Below are 18,621 nucleotides of genomic sequence, written 5' to 3'. Positions count from 1 at the left end.
CAAACCTGAATGGCTTTGACAAAACAATTGGGGGTGACCTTACAAAATCCTCCCGCATACATTCCATATAATTTCTTTCCTGCAAGATGCTAAAAATCTGTTCTATAAACAAGAGCAGTTCTTTTATCCATATATTTCCTCCTTTTACACCATCCTGTTCACATGCTAAAGAAGGACAAAGATCTTTTTTCCCCCTATTCCTGAATCTATTCCAAGGTTGTATATGTGATTTTACTACAGTCCTGCTTTCACCCAAGGTATAAACCATCTCCAAGCAGGGAATAAAATTCTAGTTACAATAAATGAAGCCTCAGCAAATGAAATCTTCACCCTGCAAAGATTCCTTTAGCAAAATTCTGGTCTTATTACACAACCTATGCAGCCAAGAAATTGAAAGATGCTTGCTCTTGGGGAGGAAATCTATGGCAAATCTAGACAGCATACTAAAAAGCAAAGACATCACCCTGCCAACAATAGTGCATATAGTCAAGGTTATGGTTTTCCCAGTTGCAATGTATGGCTGTGAAAGTTGGACCATAAGAAAGGCTGAGCGCCAAAGAATTGAGGCCTTTGAACTCTGGTGCTGGAGAAGACTCCTGCGAGTCACTTGGATTGCAAGGCAATCAAACTGGCCAGTCCTAGAGGAGATCAACCCTGATTACTCTTTAGAAGGCCAGATCCTGAAGATGAAACTCAAATACTTTGGCCACCTAATGAGAAGAAGGACTCACTCGAGAAGAACCTAATGGTGGGAAAGATTGAGGGCAAAAGAAGAACGGGACGGCAGAGAATGAGGTGGCTGGATGGAATCATTGAAGAAGTCGCTGTGAGTTTAAATGGACTCCAGAGGATGGTAGAGGACAGGAAGGCCTGGAGGAACGTTGTCCATGGGGTTGCTATGGGGTTCATGGGGTCACTATGGGGTCCATGGGGTCAGACGTGACTTCGCAACTAACAACAATAATTTGTGTAATAACCGTGCAGCGAGCATACCAAAAGGTAAATGACTCAACGGATTATTTTCTTACCTCACTGAGATAGGCGTACTTATTGGCGGCATTTTTGTCCGTCTCGTTTCACGAGACATAATTAATTAACTGAGGACATTGTATGTGATTTTCATTATATCCTCACCATATTGATCATTAAGGGAAAAAATAGTATCCTCTATGTTCATTCAGGAATTATTAATCAACGGTTTTCTTCAGAAACTCTAAGCATACACTTCTCTGGAAACTGCAGCAGCCTTTGAATTAATTTTCCTTGAATGTTTCTTTCTTTCTTTCTTTCTTTTTTATCATTCCATTGAAATAGTGGAACACAGGTCTATAACGTGGCGAGGCATATCCATAATGAATTTCAGGACTTATCCTTGCTTTTCGAAGAATCGGAGTTGGACAAACAAAAGCTTTTACCTACTTTAATATCTATCTGGTTTAATATTTGTTACATTTAAGTGCAAGTCTCTGTAGTGTTCTCAATGTATTCAGTCTTCAATTAATTATTTCTGGTGTGGGGGGGAATGGCCAAACTGGCACATTTTGGGAGAAAAAAATGGAACATTTTTCTCATTCGTTCATCTCATTTTATACACAATTAATCATGGTGACATCTTTACAGGATGAAAGGATACAACAGACCTAGCCATGTTGACTTAGATTCTATTGAACACAATGTGATTTATTTCCTGGACCCTACAATGATGACAACTTAGCTAAGAAAAGATTTTATGCTGATGGATAAAGGGAATATTAAAATATGATAGATTAAAGATATTTCTCATTCTGTAAAATAAACGACCAGCCCCCCAAAAAACCAGTATTTAAAACAACCCAAAAACAGATTTCCAATTATTTTATTTATTGTTGTTATTGCTATGTAAGAAGCTCTATGTACAATGATTTGCAAGTTTTACTTCTACACAGAATGTTCTTAGACCTTCCTTCTTTCTTCCTCCCTCCCTCCTTCCATCCCTCCTTCCTTCCATCCCTCCCTCCTTCCTCTTTTTTTCCTTCCTTCCTCCCTCCCTTCCTCTTTCTTTCTTTCTTTTCTTTCTTCCTCCCTCCCTCCCCCTTCCTTCCTTCCTCTTTCTTTCTTTCTTTCTTTCTTTCTTTCTTTCTTTCTTTCTTTCTTTCTTTCTTTCTTTCTTTCTTTCTTTCTTTCTTTCTTTCTTCTGAGTTGCTAAATATATACAGACCAATGTCTGTGCTCCTGTACAGATCACCAATAAAGCTTTTCGGGAGCTTTACAATTACGAGAATAGGTGTCAAAAGAGCAGGCTCACATACTGAATTATGAATGAAGTCCAGATGACTCAGTGGGAAATAAATGTCAACTCAACTTTCAGCATGTTATGTATTTAAACCTCACATTTAAAGAAAAAGGCAAGTCTTCAGGAAGCCAAATTCATCCAGGAGCAATGAATGAGGGCCATGTGTGTTTTTTAAAATATACCCGATAGCTGGTTTTCTTAGTACAGCTAAAAAATCTACAGTGATTTCTGCTTATGGTTTTTGACCACAGGGTAACCATATGTGGCTGCATATGATCTCTGATAAAAAAAACCTGAAATGGGAGGAGTTCAAACTCCCATTTAATAAATAAAATAAAAAATAAAATAAATTAAAAAGTAAAATAAGATAAGATGATGATAAGATAATATAGGATAGGATGGGATGGGATGGGATAAGATAAGATAAGATAAGATAAGATAAGATAAGATAAGATAAGATAAGATAAGATAAGATAAGATAAGATAAGATAATAAAATAATAAAATAATAAAATAATAAAAATAAAATAAAATAATAAAACTCTTGTTTTCAGGAGCAAAGACACCAGAAAGGAAAAAAAATGGAACCACTTCAAATACTTTGAAGTATTGAACTTTATTGTTTGAGAAAAAGAAAGCAGGATTTGATTTTACATCTACAATTACTATAACTGGATCGGATAGAAGAGAATACTCATAGCTCAGGGCAAGCCACTAGTATATAAGCCACAAAGAGGGCAAGCCATTAATATATAAAAAGAAAGCAGACCTTACTCCTGTCTCAGTGAAACATCTGCAAGAAAACACTTCAAGATCAGCACCAAGGATGCCATAACTAGGACATTTCCATCATATCAATGTCCCCTTCAGGATTTTGATGGAAATGGTATCAAAATGAAGAGGCCATCATGCACAGGTGGCCAGCGACAACTTTTAAGACAATTCTATGGAGCTATGCCAACAGGACCAGAGCTTTGACGAAGAGGCTTCATTTAGACTGTGCCTTGAAATGCACCCAAAATACTATCACATGAGCCGAGGTGGCGCAGTGGTTAGAGTGCAGTACTGCAGCTACTTCAGCTGACTGCTAGTTCAGCAGATCAGTGGATTAAATCTCACCAGCTCAAGGTTGACTCAGCCTTCCATCCTTCCGAGGTGGGTAAAATGAGGACCCAGATTGTTAAGGGCAATATGCTATTTAGTATGCTATCTTTGGTGTAAGCCGCCCAGAGTCCTCGGAGAGTGGGCGGCATAGAAATATTATTATTATTATTATTATTATTATTATTATTATTATTATTATTATTATTATTATTATTATTATTATTATTATTATTATTAATAATAATAATAATAATAATAATAATAATAATAATAATAATAATAATAATAATAATAATAAAACAACAACAACATGACTATGATATGTGTGTATTCCTCTGTGTGTGTGTGTGTGTGTGTCAGGCATAACTTTGAGGATAGGCCATAAGTAACTTTTTTTTGAGTCTGTAACTGGGCCAGCTGTTAAGCAAGATATATATATATGTATGTATGTATGTATGTATGTATGTATGTATGCATGTATGCATGTATGTATATGTGTATATATATATAAAATTACCAAGAAAGAAAGAAAGAGAGAGAGGGAGAGAGAAAGAAAGAAAGAGAGAAAGAAAGAAAGAAAGAAAGAAAGAAAGGAAGGAAGGAAGGAAGGAAGGAAGGAAGGAAGGAAGGAAGGAAGGAAAGGAAAGAAACTAAGAAAGAAAGAAAGATATGTATCTTGTCATTCTACTAAGTAGATGCACAGCTATTGAATCATGGAAAAATAGGAATATATAACATATGAAAAGTAAAAAAATAAAGTTTATTTTGATATAAACTAGACTGCTAACGATTTTCACAGATGCCACCAAGCTAGGCAAAATACCTAACATATACAAAAATACTAAAAATGAGTTTATTGCTGAGATTATTCATGACATTCTGACAATAAATGTATGCATATATGCAGACATAAACAAGAATGTTTAAGCAGTATAAAAATTAACAGCTTGATTCTAGCATACATCACAATAAATCTGTCCTCCATGTGCTAAAGGCTCATTTTTATAGCTTACATTTTCTGTATAAATGAGGGTCAAACCTAGGTTACATTAAATATGTAGCACACAGCTGAACCTTGAAGGAGATCCTGTAGTTATAAGAGAAAAGATGTATAACAATAATAATCATAATACATGAAATATTAAGTAATACTGAGAAAAATAGAAATAGAAATGACATTCCATTGGTTGGAAATATTGGGAAGGTTTTAAGTAGTACAAAAGAGAATGAAAATATTGGTGAAATAAGCTTGACAGCCAAAGATCTGAATAATTCAGAAGGGAGCAATGAGTCATTGGCCAAAGAATAAATCCCAATGGACCATGTAGTACCATCTTCAGAATCAGGATTGGGAGAGAACTTGAGAATGGAATTTATCTTTGTTGGCACAGCTTTGTCTTTGTGTTATCAGTTAGCATAGCACGAAGAAAAATGAATAGCTTCAGTTAAATCAGTTGTCTAGGTGGGTGACCTTTGCTTGAATAAATCAAATTGCATTGTAATTTTAATTTGAGATTGAGAACACGGATGAAGAATTGGACAACTCATCAGAAATGTAGCTGTTTCACTGGTTGGTCAGCTACTGGGACAGGCATTCTGAGATTATGATCATGGACACTGGAAGTCCTCCATTTGGAATAAGTTTTAAATTTTAATTATAACCATTTGTAGATCCTTTATGTAAAGGGAGGGGAATATATTAGAGTTTTGATGTATCTTTCAGCATTCAGCCATTTTTTAAAAAAACCTTTAATGTTGGATATATTTGGTATTTGGGTTGTTTTTTTTTTTCTCGGACAGATGGTTTCCCTCTTTTTTGTTGTTAGTGTTGGATGTTTCTTAGTCTGCTTCCCCCCCCTTTCCTGTGTTTTATTTGCTGATAAAAATAAATAAATAAACATGTTTGAAAAGATGGAATGAGTTTTAAATTGCAGTCATTAAATCTTTCCTTTTCTGTATTTATCTGTGTAATCTCTCTCTCTCCCCCTCTCTCCTATCTATCTATCATCTATGTACCTATTACTAATCCCCCTCTCTCTCATCTATCTATCTATCTATCTATCTATCTATCTATCTATCTATCTATCTATCTATCTATCTATCTACCATCTGTCTGTTTATCTTTCTATCTATCATCTGTCTGTCTATCTATTATCTGTCTGTCTGTCTGTCTGTCTGTCTGTCTGTCTGTCTGCCTGCCTGCCTGCCTGCCTGCCTGCCTGCCTATCTATCTATCTATCTATCTATCTATCTATCTATCTATCTATCTATCTATCTATCTATCTATCTATCCTACTAAGGCAACATTTAACATCCAGCTGCCTGCAATTACTGTGAGTTCAATCCTCACCAGGCTCAAGGTCGACTCAGCCTTCCACCCTTTCTAAGGGGGGTAAAATGAGGACCTGGTTTGTGGGGGCAATAAGCTGACTTTGTATAAAATATACAAAAGTATGAAGGCTATTGCTTAACGCATTGTAAGCCGCCCTGAGTCTCCGGAGAAGGGCGGCATATAAAAATAAATAAAAATAAAAAAATATCTATCTATCTATCTACCTACCTACCTATCTACCTATCTATCATCTGTCTGTTTATCTATCATCTGTCTGTCTATCTATTATCTGTCTGTCTGTCTGTCTGTCTGTCTATCTATCTATCTATCTATCTATCTATCTATCTATCTATCTATCTATCTATCTATCTATCTATCTATCTATCATCCGTCTGTTTATCTATCTATATATCATCTGTCTGTCTATCTATTATCTGTCTGTCTGTCTGTCTGTCTATCTATATCTATCTATCTATCTATCTATCATCTGTCTATCTATCTATCTATCTATCTATCTATCTATCTATCTATCTATCTATCTATCTATCATCTGCATTTTAGAGCCATTTTAGATTTAATTCTGTTTTAAACGTATTTTAAATTGTTTATATTGTATGTTTTTAATTTTGGCTGTTCACCGCCCCGAGTCCTTCGGGAGAGGGGGCGGTATAAAAATCTAATAAAATAAAATAAAATAAAAATAAAATAAAAAATCTGTTTATCTATCATCTGTCTATCTATTATCTATCTATTATCTGTCTGTTTATCTATCTATATATCATCTGTCTGTCTATCTATTATCTATCTGTCTGTCTGTCTATTATCTATCTATCTATCTATCTATCTATCTATCTATCTATCTATCATCTATCTATCTAGCATATTTAAGAAAATGTTAAGATATAACATTTTCACCCTTGTTTTTATTCAGAGATAAATCTTAACATTTCTGCACAATTGTAGAATTACTACCCATGTTAGGCTCCTGTTCAGATGTTCTTTGCATTTATTAACTCAATAATAAATAAAGAAACATTCAAATGCCAAAGTAAGTTCTCTCTCTCTATGTCACTTAAACACACACGCACACACACACACACACACTCCTACACACACCACATCTACACACTTCATCCACAAAGCTACTTCTCCACATTCCGTACCATCTGTCAAGGGCTAATGAGTTTCTGCATAATAGTGGCACTTTGCAATGTGGTTATCTTTAGAAACATCATAAAGAGATTTCTTTTTCAAAAGTGACAAAAGGTTGGTTTCACAATCCTAAAATATCTGTAATAGAATATTAGTCTGCTATGCTGGAATAATGTTCCCAGAACTGTCATATAACAGCTCAGTTTGCGGTATTACATTCCATGCAAGAGTTGGTGTGCACAGTAGTCTTGGTATTTAAAGAGTGTTAAAGCCTGTTTCCAGTGAACAATTTCTACCAAGGCGAGCCAAATGGATGTTCCCAAGACTCAACTGAAAACTATGAAAGATACGAAGATCTGCTGTGTGATTTCTCAAGACGATGGACAATGTGGAACTATGTTGCTCTAACAACTCCCCGTGTGCAGATAATACTAGTTCTTCCAAAGAAAAGAAAGAAAACTGACAAAATTTTATAACATTCTCCGTTGCAGCCACATGGTTATCACCGCAACTAGCAAACAGATGTTACGTTACAGGGCCAAAATTCTCTGTGATCAGTTGGACAGGAATATCAGTCCTCAAATATCTGTTAAGAAAATAAGCCAATGAACAGCAATGCTAAATTCAGGTTTGTTTTTAGTGGCTTAGTTCTTCATGCTAGACCTTAAACCAGGGGTGAAATCCAGCAGGTTCTGACAGGTTCTGGAAACTGGTAATGGAAATTTTGCGTAGTTTGGAGAACCGGCAAATACCACCTCTGGCTGGCCCTAGGGTGGGGTGGGAATGGAGATTTTGCAATATCCTTCCCCCAGGAGTGGGGAGGGAATGGGGATTTTGCAGTATCCTTCCCCTGCCACGCCTACCAAGCCACACCCACCAAGCCACACCACACCCACCAAGCCACACCCAGAGAACCAGTAGTAAAAAAATTTGGATTTCACCACTGCCCTAAACCATGCTTTACAAGTCATATACAATGGTGACAAGAACATTGAACAAAACACATATTAGCATAACGAATATTCAGAATTTTTAAATTGGATTTGTGGGTGAGTTTAAACAGATTAATTTGTATTTTTTAAAAAAGTACCATAAACATATGCCTAACTGTACCCAAAAAGTGAATTACAGGGCTGAACTGATGCTTACTAATTTAGAAATATTTTCCCCCTAACATAAGTTTGACTTCAGAGGACGTTTGCTTAAAATGCTTGCTTTTATTTCAAATTCCTCTAAATTCTGCTTGCAGCCTTGAATTGGTTTGGCAGTTAAAAATACAAAATGGTTACGTCAATGCTTTATCGTTTGTAGGCCCTCATTTTCTATTTTTATTCTATTTCATCCAAAGGACTAATAAATAAATTAATAACTAGGTATATTATCTATGAGCCATGGTGGTGCAGTGGTTATAGTGCAATATTAGAGTCTGACTCCACCCACAGTTTGGAGTTTGATCCTGATTGGCTCAAGGTTGACTCAGCCTTCCATCTTTCTGAGATTGGTAAAATGAAGACCCAGATTGTTGGGGGCAACATGCTGATATTTGTATATTGCTCAGAGAGGGCTGCAAAGAACTATCAAGCGGTAAAGGTAAAGGTTTCCCTCGCCACATATGTGCTAGTCATTCCCAGCTCTAGGGGGCGGTGCTCATCTCCATTTCAAAGCCGAAGAGCCAGCGGTGTGCAAAGAAATCTCCGTGGTCATGTGGCCGACATGACTAAACACCAAAGGCATATGGAATGCTGTTACCGTTCCACCAAAGGTGGTACCTATTTCTCTACTTGCATTTTTTATGTGCTTTCGAACTGCTAGGTTGGCAGAAGCTAGGACAAGTAATGGGAGCTCACCCTGTTACGCGGCACCAGGGATTCGAACCGCTGAACTGCCGACCTTTCGATCAACAAGCTCAGCTATTGTTATTGCTATTGCTATATCATAGAATATAAAAGCAGTCATCATTGGGCATTTACTAGCCAAAAGTTTTTAATCAATTTAATCTTCAAATTTTATGCAGCTCCCCATGCCTGACTGCAATCTGAAATCGGTAGCAATAATAGAAAGGAAAGAGAAGAATTTGAAAGAAAAATAGGTCTAAAAATTGTAAGGAGAAAACCATTGGGGAAAAAAATAATAATAATAGCCCATCACTTGCCTTTCTCATTGATGTTTAAATTACTTGGGAGGAAAAGTTACATGGGACATGTAGAGTGTTCTTGCAGACAGCCATTCTAGCATGCTGATGCCCAAATCTCTATCTCTCTCCCAGTTGCCATTCTCAATTCTCCCCTACTCACTTGCCATTTAAAGCTGCCACCCCAACGGTGCTTCTGGCAATGGACATATTGGCCACAAAGGTCCACTGTTGACTTTGTGGATCCCACCTCTCGACTGTATTCAAATAGCTCCAGCCATCATGACCTCCTACTGCATAAATGGGCCCTTCAAGAACAGTAACTCCTAAAAAGAAGAGGCAGAGAAAGAACGTGAGAACACAACCAGCAACAGAAGGAAAGACTTCTAAAGGCGTAACGAGAGGTCCTTGGTGCTCTCTGAGCTTGGTTGTTTTCTTGCAGATGTTTCATGACCCAAATGAGGTAACATCGTGAAGGCTAATGAGAAATGCAAAATATATCATGGGCCAATGTAGGGGGACATGAAGTACTGGCCAGGTCCTACTGACCTGGAGGTCCTAATGAAGGGACATCTTAATTCCATAGGTTGCTTAGGTAGCATAGAAACATAAAACTTTAGGCTAGGGGTGGGAAATCTTTCTCTTTTGGGGGGAGGGTGTTGTTTATTAATGCAGTTTATTTTCCTTCTGGGAGCTATGGGGACATGGCCAGGGGTGGGCCATGTCCCCATAGATTCTGTGCAGTTTGGAGAATCCCAAAATCCCACTCCTGACTGGCTCCGCCCACCCCACCCCTCCCAGGAGTCCCCACGCGGCTTGTTTTGGATGCAGGTAAGTGCAGGGTGTGCACAGAGGTTCAGGGAGGGTGAAAAATGGGCCTACTGGAAGTTCGGGGACCTGTTTCCAGCCTCCAGAGGGCCTTTGGAGCTTGGGGAGGCTGTTTTCATCCTCCCGGAGGCTCAAGGAAAGCCTCCAGAGCCTGGGGACTGCAAAAACACTCCCCCACCATGGTGCAGGAGGCTGACTAGGCCACGCCCACCCAGCAACCAGGCAGAGAACCCCTTGCTAAAATTTTGGAAGCCCACCCCTGGACATGGCAGTGATGTAATATGATTGGTGAAATGAATACTGGGGGCTTTTACTCCGCTAATCATAATTGACTTTAGGGGATGCCGCTCATCTTCAATTCTAGACCATTGAGCCACAGCTCTCTGAAGACATTTCTGTGGTCATGTGGCCAGTATGACACCACACCGCAGCATAAAGCGTACAGTAAAACATGGAACACTGTTACCTTCCTACCGAAATGGTACCTATTTATCTACTTGCATTTACATGCTTCGTAATTGCTAAGTGGGCGGGAGTTGAGGCAGGTGACAGGAACTCGCTCTATCACATGGTAGTAGGATTCGAACCACTGGAGTACAGACCTTCTCCAGCATCTTTTACACCACTGAGCCACCCTGCCTTTAAAAAAAAAAAAAAGATTTATATGCCACCCTTCTCCGGAGACTCAGGGCGGCTTACAATGCGTTAAGCAACAGCCTTCATACTTTTGTATATTTTATACAAAGTCAGCTTATTGCCCCCACAAACTGGGTCCTCAATTTACCCACCTTAGAAAGGATGGAAGGCTAAGTCAACCTTGAGCCTGGCAAGATTCGAACTTACTTTAATTGCAGACAGCTGGTGTTAAATTACAGTGCCTTTGTCTGCAGAGCTATCCAGGCTCTTTTTAACATGATAGGGGACAGAGTAAATACTCTGAATGGGGCTAGGATTCATTTTACTTTTATTTACATTTTGTTACTTCTCCCTTTAAAAAAAAAAAAAACATGAGGCTTGATATGCCCAATATGTGCAATTTTCACTATTTTTTTTTTTTTTTAAAGAAAAGTGATTCTGAAAATACCAGTTTGAACTGAATTTTGGCTCAGCAATCTGGAGATGCGGCCAAGGTCACAAATCAGGGCTGGCAAAACCATGCAGTCCTGCTGGTGAGAAGATTGCCCACAGAGAGTCATGAAAAAATAACTCAGGGTTTTTTGTTTTGTTTTTGGATATTCTTGTATACTTTAGATATCTTGTTTGCTAGTTACTTTTATTAATGGCTTGCTTTGTTCTTTAGAATTTGACAGAGACCCCAGAGAAGGCTTCACGTGCGTGAAGCAGATCTCCTTATTCCCAAGACTGAGATACTTGACCCAACATTTTGGAGCTTGAGTTAAATATATTTTTTCGCCCTTCCTGAAAGTTCTCCAATATGCCTATAATAGCTTTATCCAAGAGCAGAATAGTTCCAATACTTCTTATATGCCAAGGCTATATAAAAATACTAGGTAATGAATCTTGCTGATCTTTTCTTCTAAGGTTTTGAAATTTTTGAAAGAAGAAGGTCTCCCAACGACCCAGAGTTTTAAAGAAAGAAGAAGTTAAACATTAAATCTTTCCTTCCTGAAATTTTGCCATTAAGCTAGCAGTGGGGCAGAAGGATGGGTGGAAGGAAAGGGAGTGCTAAAGTTGTGTAGTCACAACTGGGGCACAAAGCCGGATCATTTTCTTCTGCTGTGCATTTCCAACATCTGGATGTTGAACGTAGAAAATACATTCAACTCTCTTGGCTCCTAACATTGGGATGGTTTATCCTGCTTTTCCAGGCTAACAAAATCAAGCTCAATGGAATAGTTGTAAAGCCAGATAGCATCTCCCATGCAGCTCCTCTGTCACAGTAGACCACCTGTCCGCTAAATGACAGCTTTTCATTCTTCTTTAATGCTCACGTGGGGACCATTAGATCTGCAGACAAAATGAATCCTGAAACTATATGGCTTATTTTCAGACTTCCCATCTCTTAATCATCTTAAGGAATTCTAAACTTTATGCCGTGTTAATGGAACACGTCGTTTTAAGGGGCTCTTATATCTTGTTGAGATAACTGAAGATGGATACTTCTCAGGCAGAACAGACGGATAAAAGAGATATGTAAAAGTAAAGGTAAAGGTTCCCCTCACACATATGTGCTAGTTGTTCCTGACTCTAGGGGGCAGTGCTCATCTCCGTTTCAAAGCTGAAGAGCAAGCACTGTCTGAAGACGTCTCCGTGGTCATGTGGCCAGCATGATTAAATGCCAAAGGCACATGGATTGCTGTTACTTTCCCACCAAAGGTGGTCCCTATTTTTCTTACATTTTTATGTGCTTTTGAACTGCTAGGTTGGCAGAAGCTGGGACAAGTAGCAAGAGCTCCCCCTGGTAAGCGGCACTAGGGATTTGAACCGCTGAACTGCCGACCTTTCGATTGACAAGCTCAGCATCTTAGCCACTGAGTCACCATGTCCCTTTTATTCCAAATGTACCTAAAGCTAAAATAATTTTTCCTCCAGTGATGATTTAACTTCCTTCTTTTAAACTTTGTTTAATTCAAGCAATATCTTTCTGTCTCTCTCCCTCCCTCTCTCTCTTTCATCTAACTCTCTTTCTTTCATGCATCCCTCCATCTATCTATCTTCTGTCTTCTATCCATCTATACTTCCTTCTTTAACCATGAGGTCCAAATTAGCCTAAGCATGGAGCTTTCTCTGGTTGACTTTCTGACAATAGAGCAGCCATTCTCTTAGGTATGAAGAAGTCTTTGGATAACACAAGATTAGACTTTTTACAATTTACAACCTCAACTGGGACTGGAATTTCAGTTGCTAAGTGAAAAACATGAAAAATATCTCAGCTTTTTTGGATATTCCTGTATATTTTAGATACCTAAAGCAGAGTCATTAAGCAACTCATCACACAACTGGATCCAATTTTTACAATCATGAGAGTTAAGTGAATCACATGGTTAAGCCAGTCTGGATCCCCCCATTGACTTTGCTAATCAGAAGCTGGTTGGGGAAAGTTGCAAATCTTGATCAGATTCAAACTGTGATTGTGTGACTGTGGGAGTGATGTGATAGTTATAAATTCAAGATAGGTTGCAAGTCATTTTTTTTCCAGCACTGTTGTAACTGTTGTTAAACAAATGGTCATAAGCTGAGAACTACCCGTACAGCACTTACCCGTATTTTTCAGAGTATAAGACACACCCGGAATATAAGACGCACCTTAGTTTTTGGGGAGGAAAATAGGGGGAAAAAATTCTGTCTACCAGGTATCTGGCTAGTCCCAGTACATTACTTCACTCACTGGTTTTGAGGTGGGGGCTGTGCTTCTAAAACACAGCTGATTGTCGGAGGAAGCAGCAATTAGAAAAGCAGGCAAAGTACAAAAGATGGCTTCGCTCACATTGGGGCTGAAAAACAGCTTTAAAAGCACAGCTGATCCTCGGAGGGAGCTCCAGTGAGTAAAGCAGGCAAAGCGCGGAAGGGGTAAGAGAAGGCAGCAGCTGTTCCGGGAAGCCATTTTGGGCACCACGCGGGGTTACATTCGGAGTATAAGATGCACCAGGGGTGAAATGCTCCCAGTTCGGACCGGATCGCCTGATCCAGTAGCAATGGTGACAGGTGGTTCGGAGAACTGGTAGCAAAAATCCCTGCGCCCCCCTCCACCATGCCCAGCTGAGCCGCACGATCATCAGAGGCTTTTTTTTTTTTTACTTTTAAAAGCATTTTTTCTACAACCTCTTCCGACGAAAAAATGCTTTTAAAAGTAAAAAAAGAAAAAACCTCTGATGATCCCACGGCTCACCTGGGATCGTCAGAGGTTTTTCAAAGCATTTTTTTCTCCAACCTCTTGGCCGAAGAGGTGGTAAAAAAAATGCTTTGAAAAGCCTTTGATGATCCCAGCTGAGTTGCCTGATCAGCAGAGGCTTTTCAAAGCATTAGAAAAAATGCTTTGAAAAGTTAAAAAAAAAAAGTTGACCACGCCCACCCAGTCACATTACCCCACCCACCCACCAAGCCACACCCACAGAACCGGTAGTAACAAATTTTACATTTCACCCCTGAAATGCACCCAAATTTTCAGCCTCTTTTAGAAGGGAAAAAAGTGTGTCTTATACCCTGAAAAATACGGTAGGCAACTTCTAGGATAAGATGATGTCAGAATTAACTGAACTTTCTTCTTCTGTCCAGAAAGAAAATTTATTGTTTGTTTCCAACCTAATTCTGCCAATCTATGCACAGATATCCAATACTAGGCCCAATAAAGAGACAGTGTGAAACTATTTGATGCTTTTTACAGTCTGGATGTGCAGAGAATATAATATAAGACACCACAACGGCCTTTTGTTGAAAAGAAATAATAAACAGGAGAATCATGTTTATTTCTTTAGCCGAGGAGTCTCATTATAGGAGAATCTCCAAAAATCTTACTTTCCATCAGTTCCTTTGAATCCATTTTCTAAAGGGTTGCATTTGTATTGCTAGCATGTACAAAGGAATATTTGATTTTTAGCATCCTGTTTAACTTAAAAAAAATGAATCTCAGGTAAAAATGTAAATGTGTTTTGATTGTCAATAGAAATACATTAGAACTACATTATTGATCTTTTCTTCTTTCTCTCTCTCTCTCTCTCCCTCTCCCTCCCTCCCTCCCTCCCTCCTTCTCTCTCTCTCTCTCTCTCTCTCCCTTTCCTTCTCTCCCTCTCCCTCTCCCTCTCTCATACACACAAAGACACACAAACACACATAGTCAGGAAAACTTCATTAATGGTACCTGAATGTATCTGAGAATTGGAAAAAGGAGTATTTTTTTTTAAAAAAAATATGGGACCCTCAGGGCCCTGAAAATAAATTGAAAAAGTACCACCGTTACTTAGAAAGTAATAAAATTGTATGGAAGGTGTACATAAAAACCATAAACTCTTTCAAATATACTAACCGATTTTTTTTTTTACACATCCTTGGAGCTGATCAATTGGACATTTAGCTTTACGGCTCTGTTTTTATTTAAGATATAAAATCTAGAAATTGAAGGGGTACTTAGGATGTGTGTCTATAATCTCTGACAAAGTGTTCCCGGGATCCAACAAGAGAAGCCTCTTGCAAATCTCTGCTTTTGGGTGGAGAAATACTGTCTCAAGGGCGATCTTTTTAATGCCACATTTTGATGGTTATTATCTCTTTCATATAAAGATTTCACATGGTTAGAGCTAAAAGAGAGAGAAGGTGTCATATATGCTTAGTCAACAGAATCCAAAACTACTTCTGAAAATATTGCAAGGGCACTCTATTTACTGTAACCATTACTATTTAACTCAGAGGTCTTCAAACTTGGCAGCTTTAAGACTTGTGGACTTCAACTCCCAGAATTCTCCAGCCAGCTAAGGATATTTATTTATTTATTTTGCCCCTTTTGGAACTCCTCACTTTTATTTTCATTGTTTCCTTTTTGTTTTCTTTTGAAATGATTTGATTTTTAATCAGCAATTTTCCTAGCAATACTACTGGTTCTGTGGGTGTGGCTTGGTGGGTGTGGCTTGGTAGGCGTGGCAGGGGAAGGATACTGCAAAATCTCCATTCCCTCCCCACTCCAGGGGAAGGATACTGCAAAATCTCCATTCCCACCCCACCCTGGGGCCAGCCAGAGGTGGTATTTGCCGGTTCTACAAACTACTCAAAATTTCCATTACCGGTTCTCCAGAATCTGCTGGATTTCACCCCTGCCTCAAACCCATTGCAAGAATTTAAACCTTGACTGCAACATAAATAGGGCTTGTGTTTGACACATGGCAGTTCCTGGAATTCTTTCGTAATGGCTTCTTTCTGTATTTTTGTACAGTAGAAAAATTCAAACCTATGACAGCTTTATGCCTTTTCATCTATGCTTCCAGACTAGCATTGGCCAGAGAAATCTGACAGGCAGATTTGATGAAAGCAAGTTTGTCCAAGTTTTGTCTCTATTCCAGAAGTCCTTATCAAGATTATAATGATTTTGCTTCAAAGCAATAAAAAAAAATATCAGATCTTCCATGTGACTATAAATTTCTTCAACAGAATCTAAGATTTTCAGTGCAGAAAAATGTCCATCAAGTCCATTAGGAAGTTGATGTTTGCTTCTTTGCAATTCAATTTGTAGCAAAAAAAAAATCCTTTTATTCTAGCCTTAAATTTAACATGACCTAAATTTCTAACTCCTAAAAGGGCAAATCATGCTTGCACATATCAGGATATATAAGGACAGCCAAAATTCTGGTGAAGACAAATTTGGAATTCTAAAACATGAACTTTTAGTAGCACTTTAAACAAATTCACAAGCTTTATTCTTTCCCCATATAAAAATAAAAGGCTCCGCTTGTGCTTTCATCATTTTAATTAAGATTTTTCAAGCCTCCACTATGGAAAGACATGTTTCGATCAATGTAAGCAGAGTGATTGACATTAACAAGAAAACCTATTAGGCACTTAACAATTTGTGCAAGTTGCTGAAACCCGTGTGAAAATGTTCCATTATACAGGATTAACAATAACATTGTGTTTGATTTGTGTGTGTGTGATTTCAACAAAGAAAAAAAAAAGATAGAAAAATGGCCAGTTTAGGATCCTGCCTTAATAAATCCATTAGCAAAGTAGGCATTCATTCATTCATTCATTCATTCATTCATTCATTCATTCATTCATTCATTCATTCATTCATGCCAGGTATAAATCCCTAACTCACAATGAAATATCAACTACTAATAAATAGATTTTGTAAGCCACCCAGGGTCTCTTGGAGTAAATAGCCATAACAGCATAATGTATGTCCACTTCAGTAAATATCTTTGGTAGCACTACAATTCTGTATATATCAGATCAAAACTAGGTTCTGTTAGGTTAAGTGGGGCTCAAATTCACACAAGTGAAGTTGGATTGAATACTCACTTAAGATACAACACTTACGCAGCACAAGACTTAAGTAGCACCCTTCTCTCTGCAATGATGGGTGATAAATACTATCAGACAACTTTTGAACTATCCCTCCTATTAGAAGATATCCCTGTCTCCCTTAGAATATGTCTTCTTGAAATCTAGATTTTACAAGAAATGCAATCCTTAATGGACAGACTATCCAGCCATTCATACCAATGGTATTTAGATTTTTTCCTAAAATATAAGCATCACACCAATGACTGCATCTCAAAAGATCCCTCTGTTAAAATACTGAAGTTTGCAGATGATACAACAGTGATTGGTCTCATTCAAGACAACGATGAATCTGCATACAGACAAGATGTTGAACAACTAGCCTTGTGGTGCAACCAAAACAATCTTGAACTAAATACACTCAAAACTGTAGAAATGGTGGTGGATTTTAGAAGAAAACCTCCTATACTACCACCTCTTACAATACTAGACAACACCGTATCAACAGTAGAGTCCTTCAAGTTTCTAGGTTCTATCATATCTCAAGCCTTAAAATGGACACCTAACATCAAAAACGTCATCAAAAAAGCTCAACAAAGAATGTTCTTTCTGCACCAACTCAGAAAGCTCAAACTGCTCAAAGAGCTGCTGATCCAGTTCTACAGAGGAATTATTGAGTCTGTCATCTGCACCTCCATAACTGTCTGGCTGGCTCTGCGACCAAAAAGACAAACACAGACTTCAACGGATAATTACAACTGAAGAAAAAACAATTGCTACCAACCTGCCTTCCATTGAGGATCTGTATACTGCACAAGTCAAAAAGAGGGCTGTGAAAATATCTATAGACTCCTCACATCCTAGACATAAATTGTTTCAACTTCTACCCTCAAAATGACACTATAGGGCACTGCACACCAGAACAACTAGACATAAGGACAGTTTTTTCCCGAATGCCATCACTCTGCTTCACAACTAATTCCCACAACACTGTCAAATAATTTACTAAGACTGTATTACTATTATTCTTCTCTTCCTTACTAGAATTTATCTTTTCCCACTTATTACTATAACCATGATGCTTGTATCTTTCAATTTATATTGTTTTTATTTGTTTCCTGGTATGATTTGATAACTTATTAGTAACCTTGACTATCACTAAGTGTTGTATCTTTTTATTCTTGATGAATGTATTTTATTCCCCTTATATACACTGAAAGCATATACACCATAGACAAATTCCTTGTGTGTCCAATCACACTTGGCCAATAAAGAATTCTATTTCTATTTCTATCTTGAAATCACCAATACAAGAACTAAATTCTGTGCCCGAGCAATAAGGCTTCCTTATGTCAGATCCAGCATACAGACTAGGTTGTTTATTGAACTGATAAAATTCGATCACATTTTAAAATTGCATTACTGGTAGATTGTTTAAACTTTTCTGATAGACCTTAAATAATAAATATTTGTTGGTATGTTTCTGTATTCATTCTAACTTCCAGTCCAAAGACTCCCTTAACAAATAGTTTTAAATTATTGTTATGGGAAGTTGGAAAATACCTTCCTGTCTCTAGATATAAAACAGTGGAAACCTTCTCTCTATTCTTTTTTAAAGTACCTATCTCATATTTATCATCTGGGGGTACACACCGTAATCCAAAATCCAATTTTCTCTATCATATATATTCTTATGTTCTAGCTGGTACAAAATAATTGGTCTCATGAAATCACTAAGATATGCGTTTCAGTGCTGTTCTTTTATTTTTCTTGGTTAAAGTTGACAGTCTGTAATAGTTAAGTCGGTCTAATGAACCAGGATTATGCTCACGCTTCTATCGGAGAACACTGCTGA

General features: G+C 37.9%; 1 protein-coding gene across 2 annotated transcripts in view; it reads right to left on the bottom strand.

Annotated features, from left to right (window-relative positions):
* The window catches only part of KLHL1 (kelch like family member 1), a 153,843-nt gene that overhangs the window by 12,419 nt on the left and 122,803 nt on the right, over positions 1-18,621 (bottom strand). For both annotated transcript variants that reach the window (XM_034416762.3, XM_034416772.3), the window contains exon 8: positions 9,154-9,316. In XM_034416762.3, the coding sequence (XP_034272653.2) occupies positions 9,154-9,316 (163 nt within the window). The remainder of the gene's footprint in view (positions 1-9,153; positions 9,317-18,621) is intronic.

This window comes from Pantherophis guttatus, chromosome 5 (genome assembly GCF_059756535.1).
Source record: "Pantherophis guttatus breed Tessera chromosome 5, ASM5975653v1, whole genome shotgun sequence".
NCBI lineage: Eukaryota > Metazoa > Chordata > Lepidosauria > Squamata > Colubridae > Pantherophis > Pantherophis guttatus.
The sequence above is the reverse complement of the archived record's forward strand: the minus strand, read 5'-3'. Positions and strand labels throughout refer to the sequence as shown.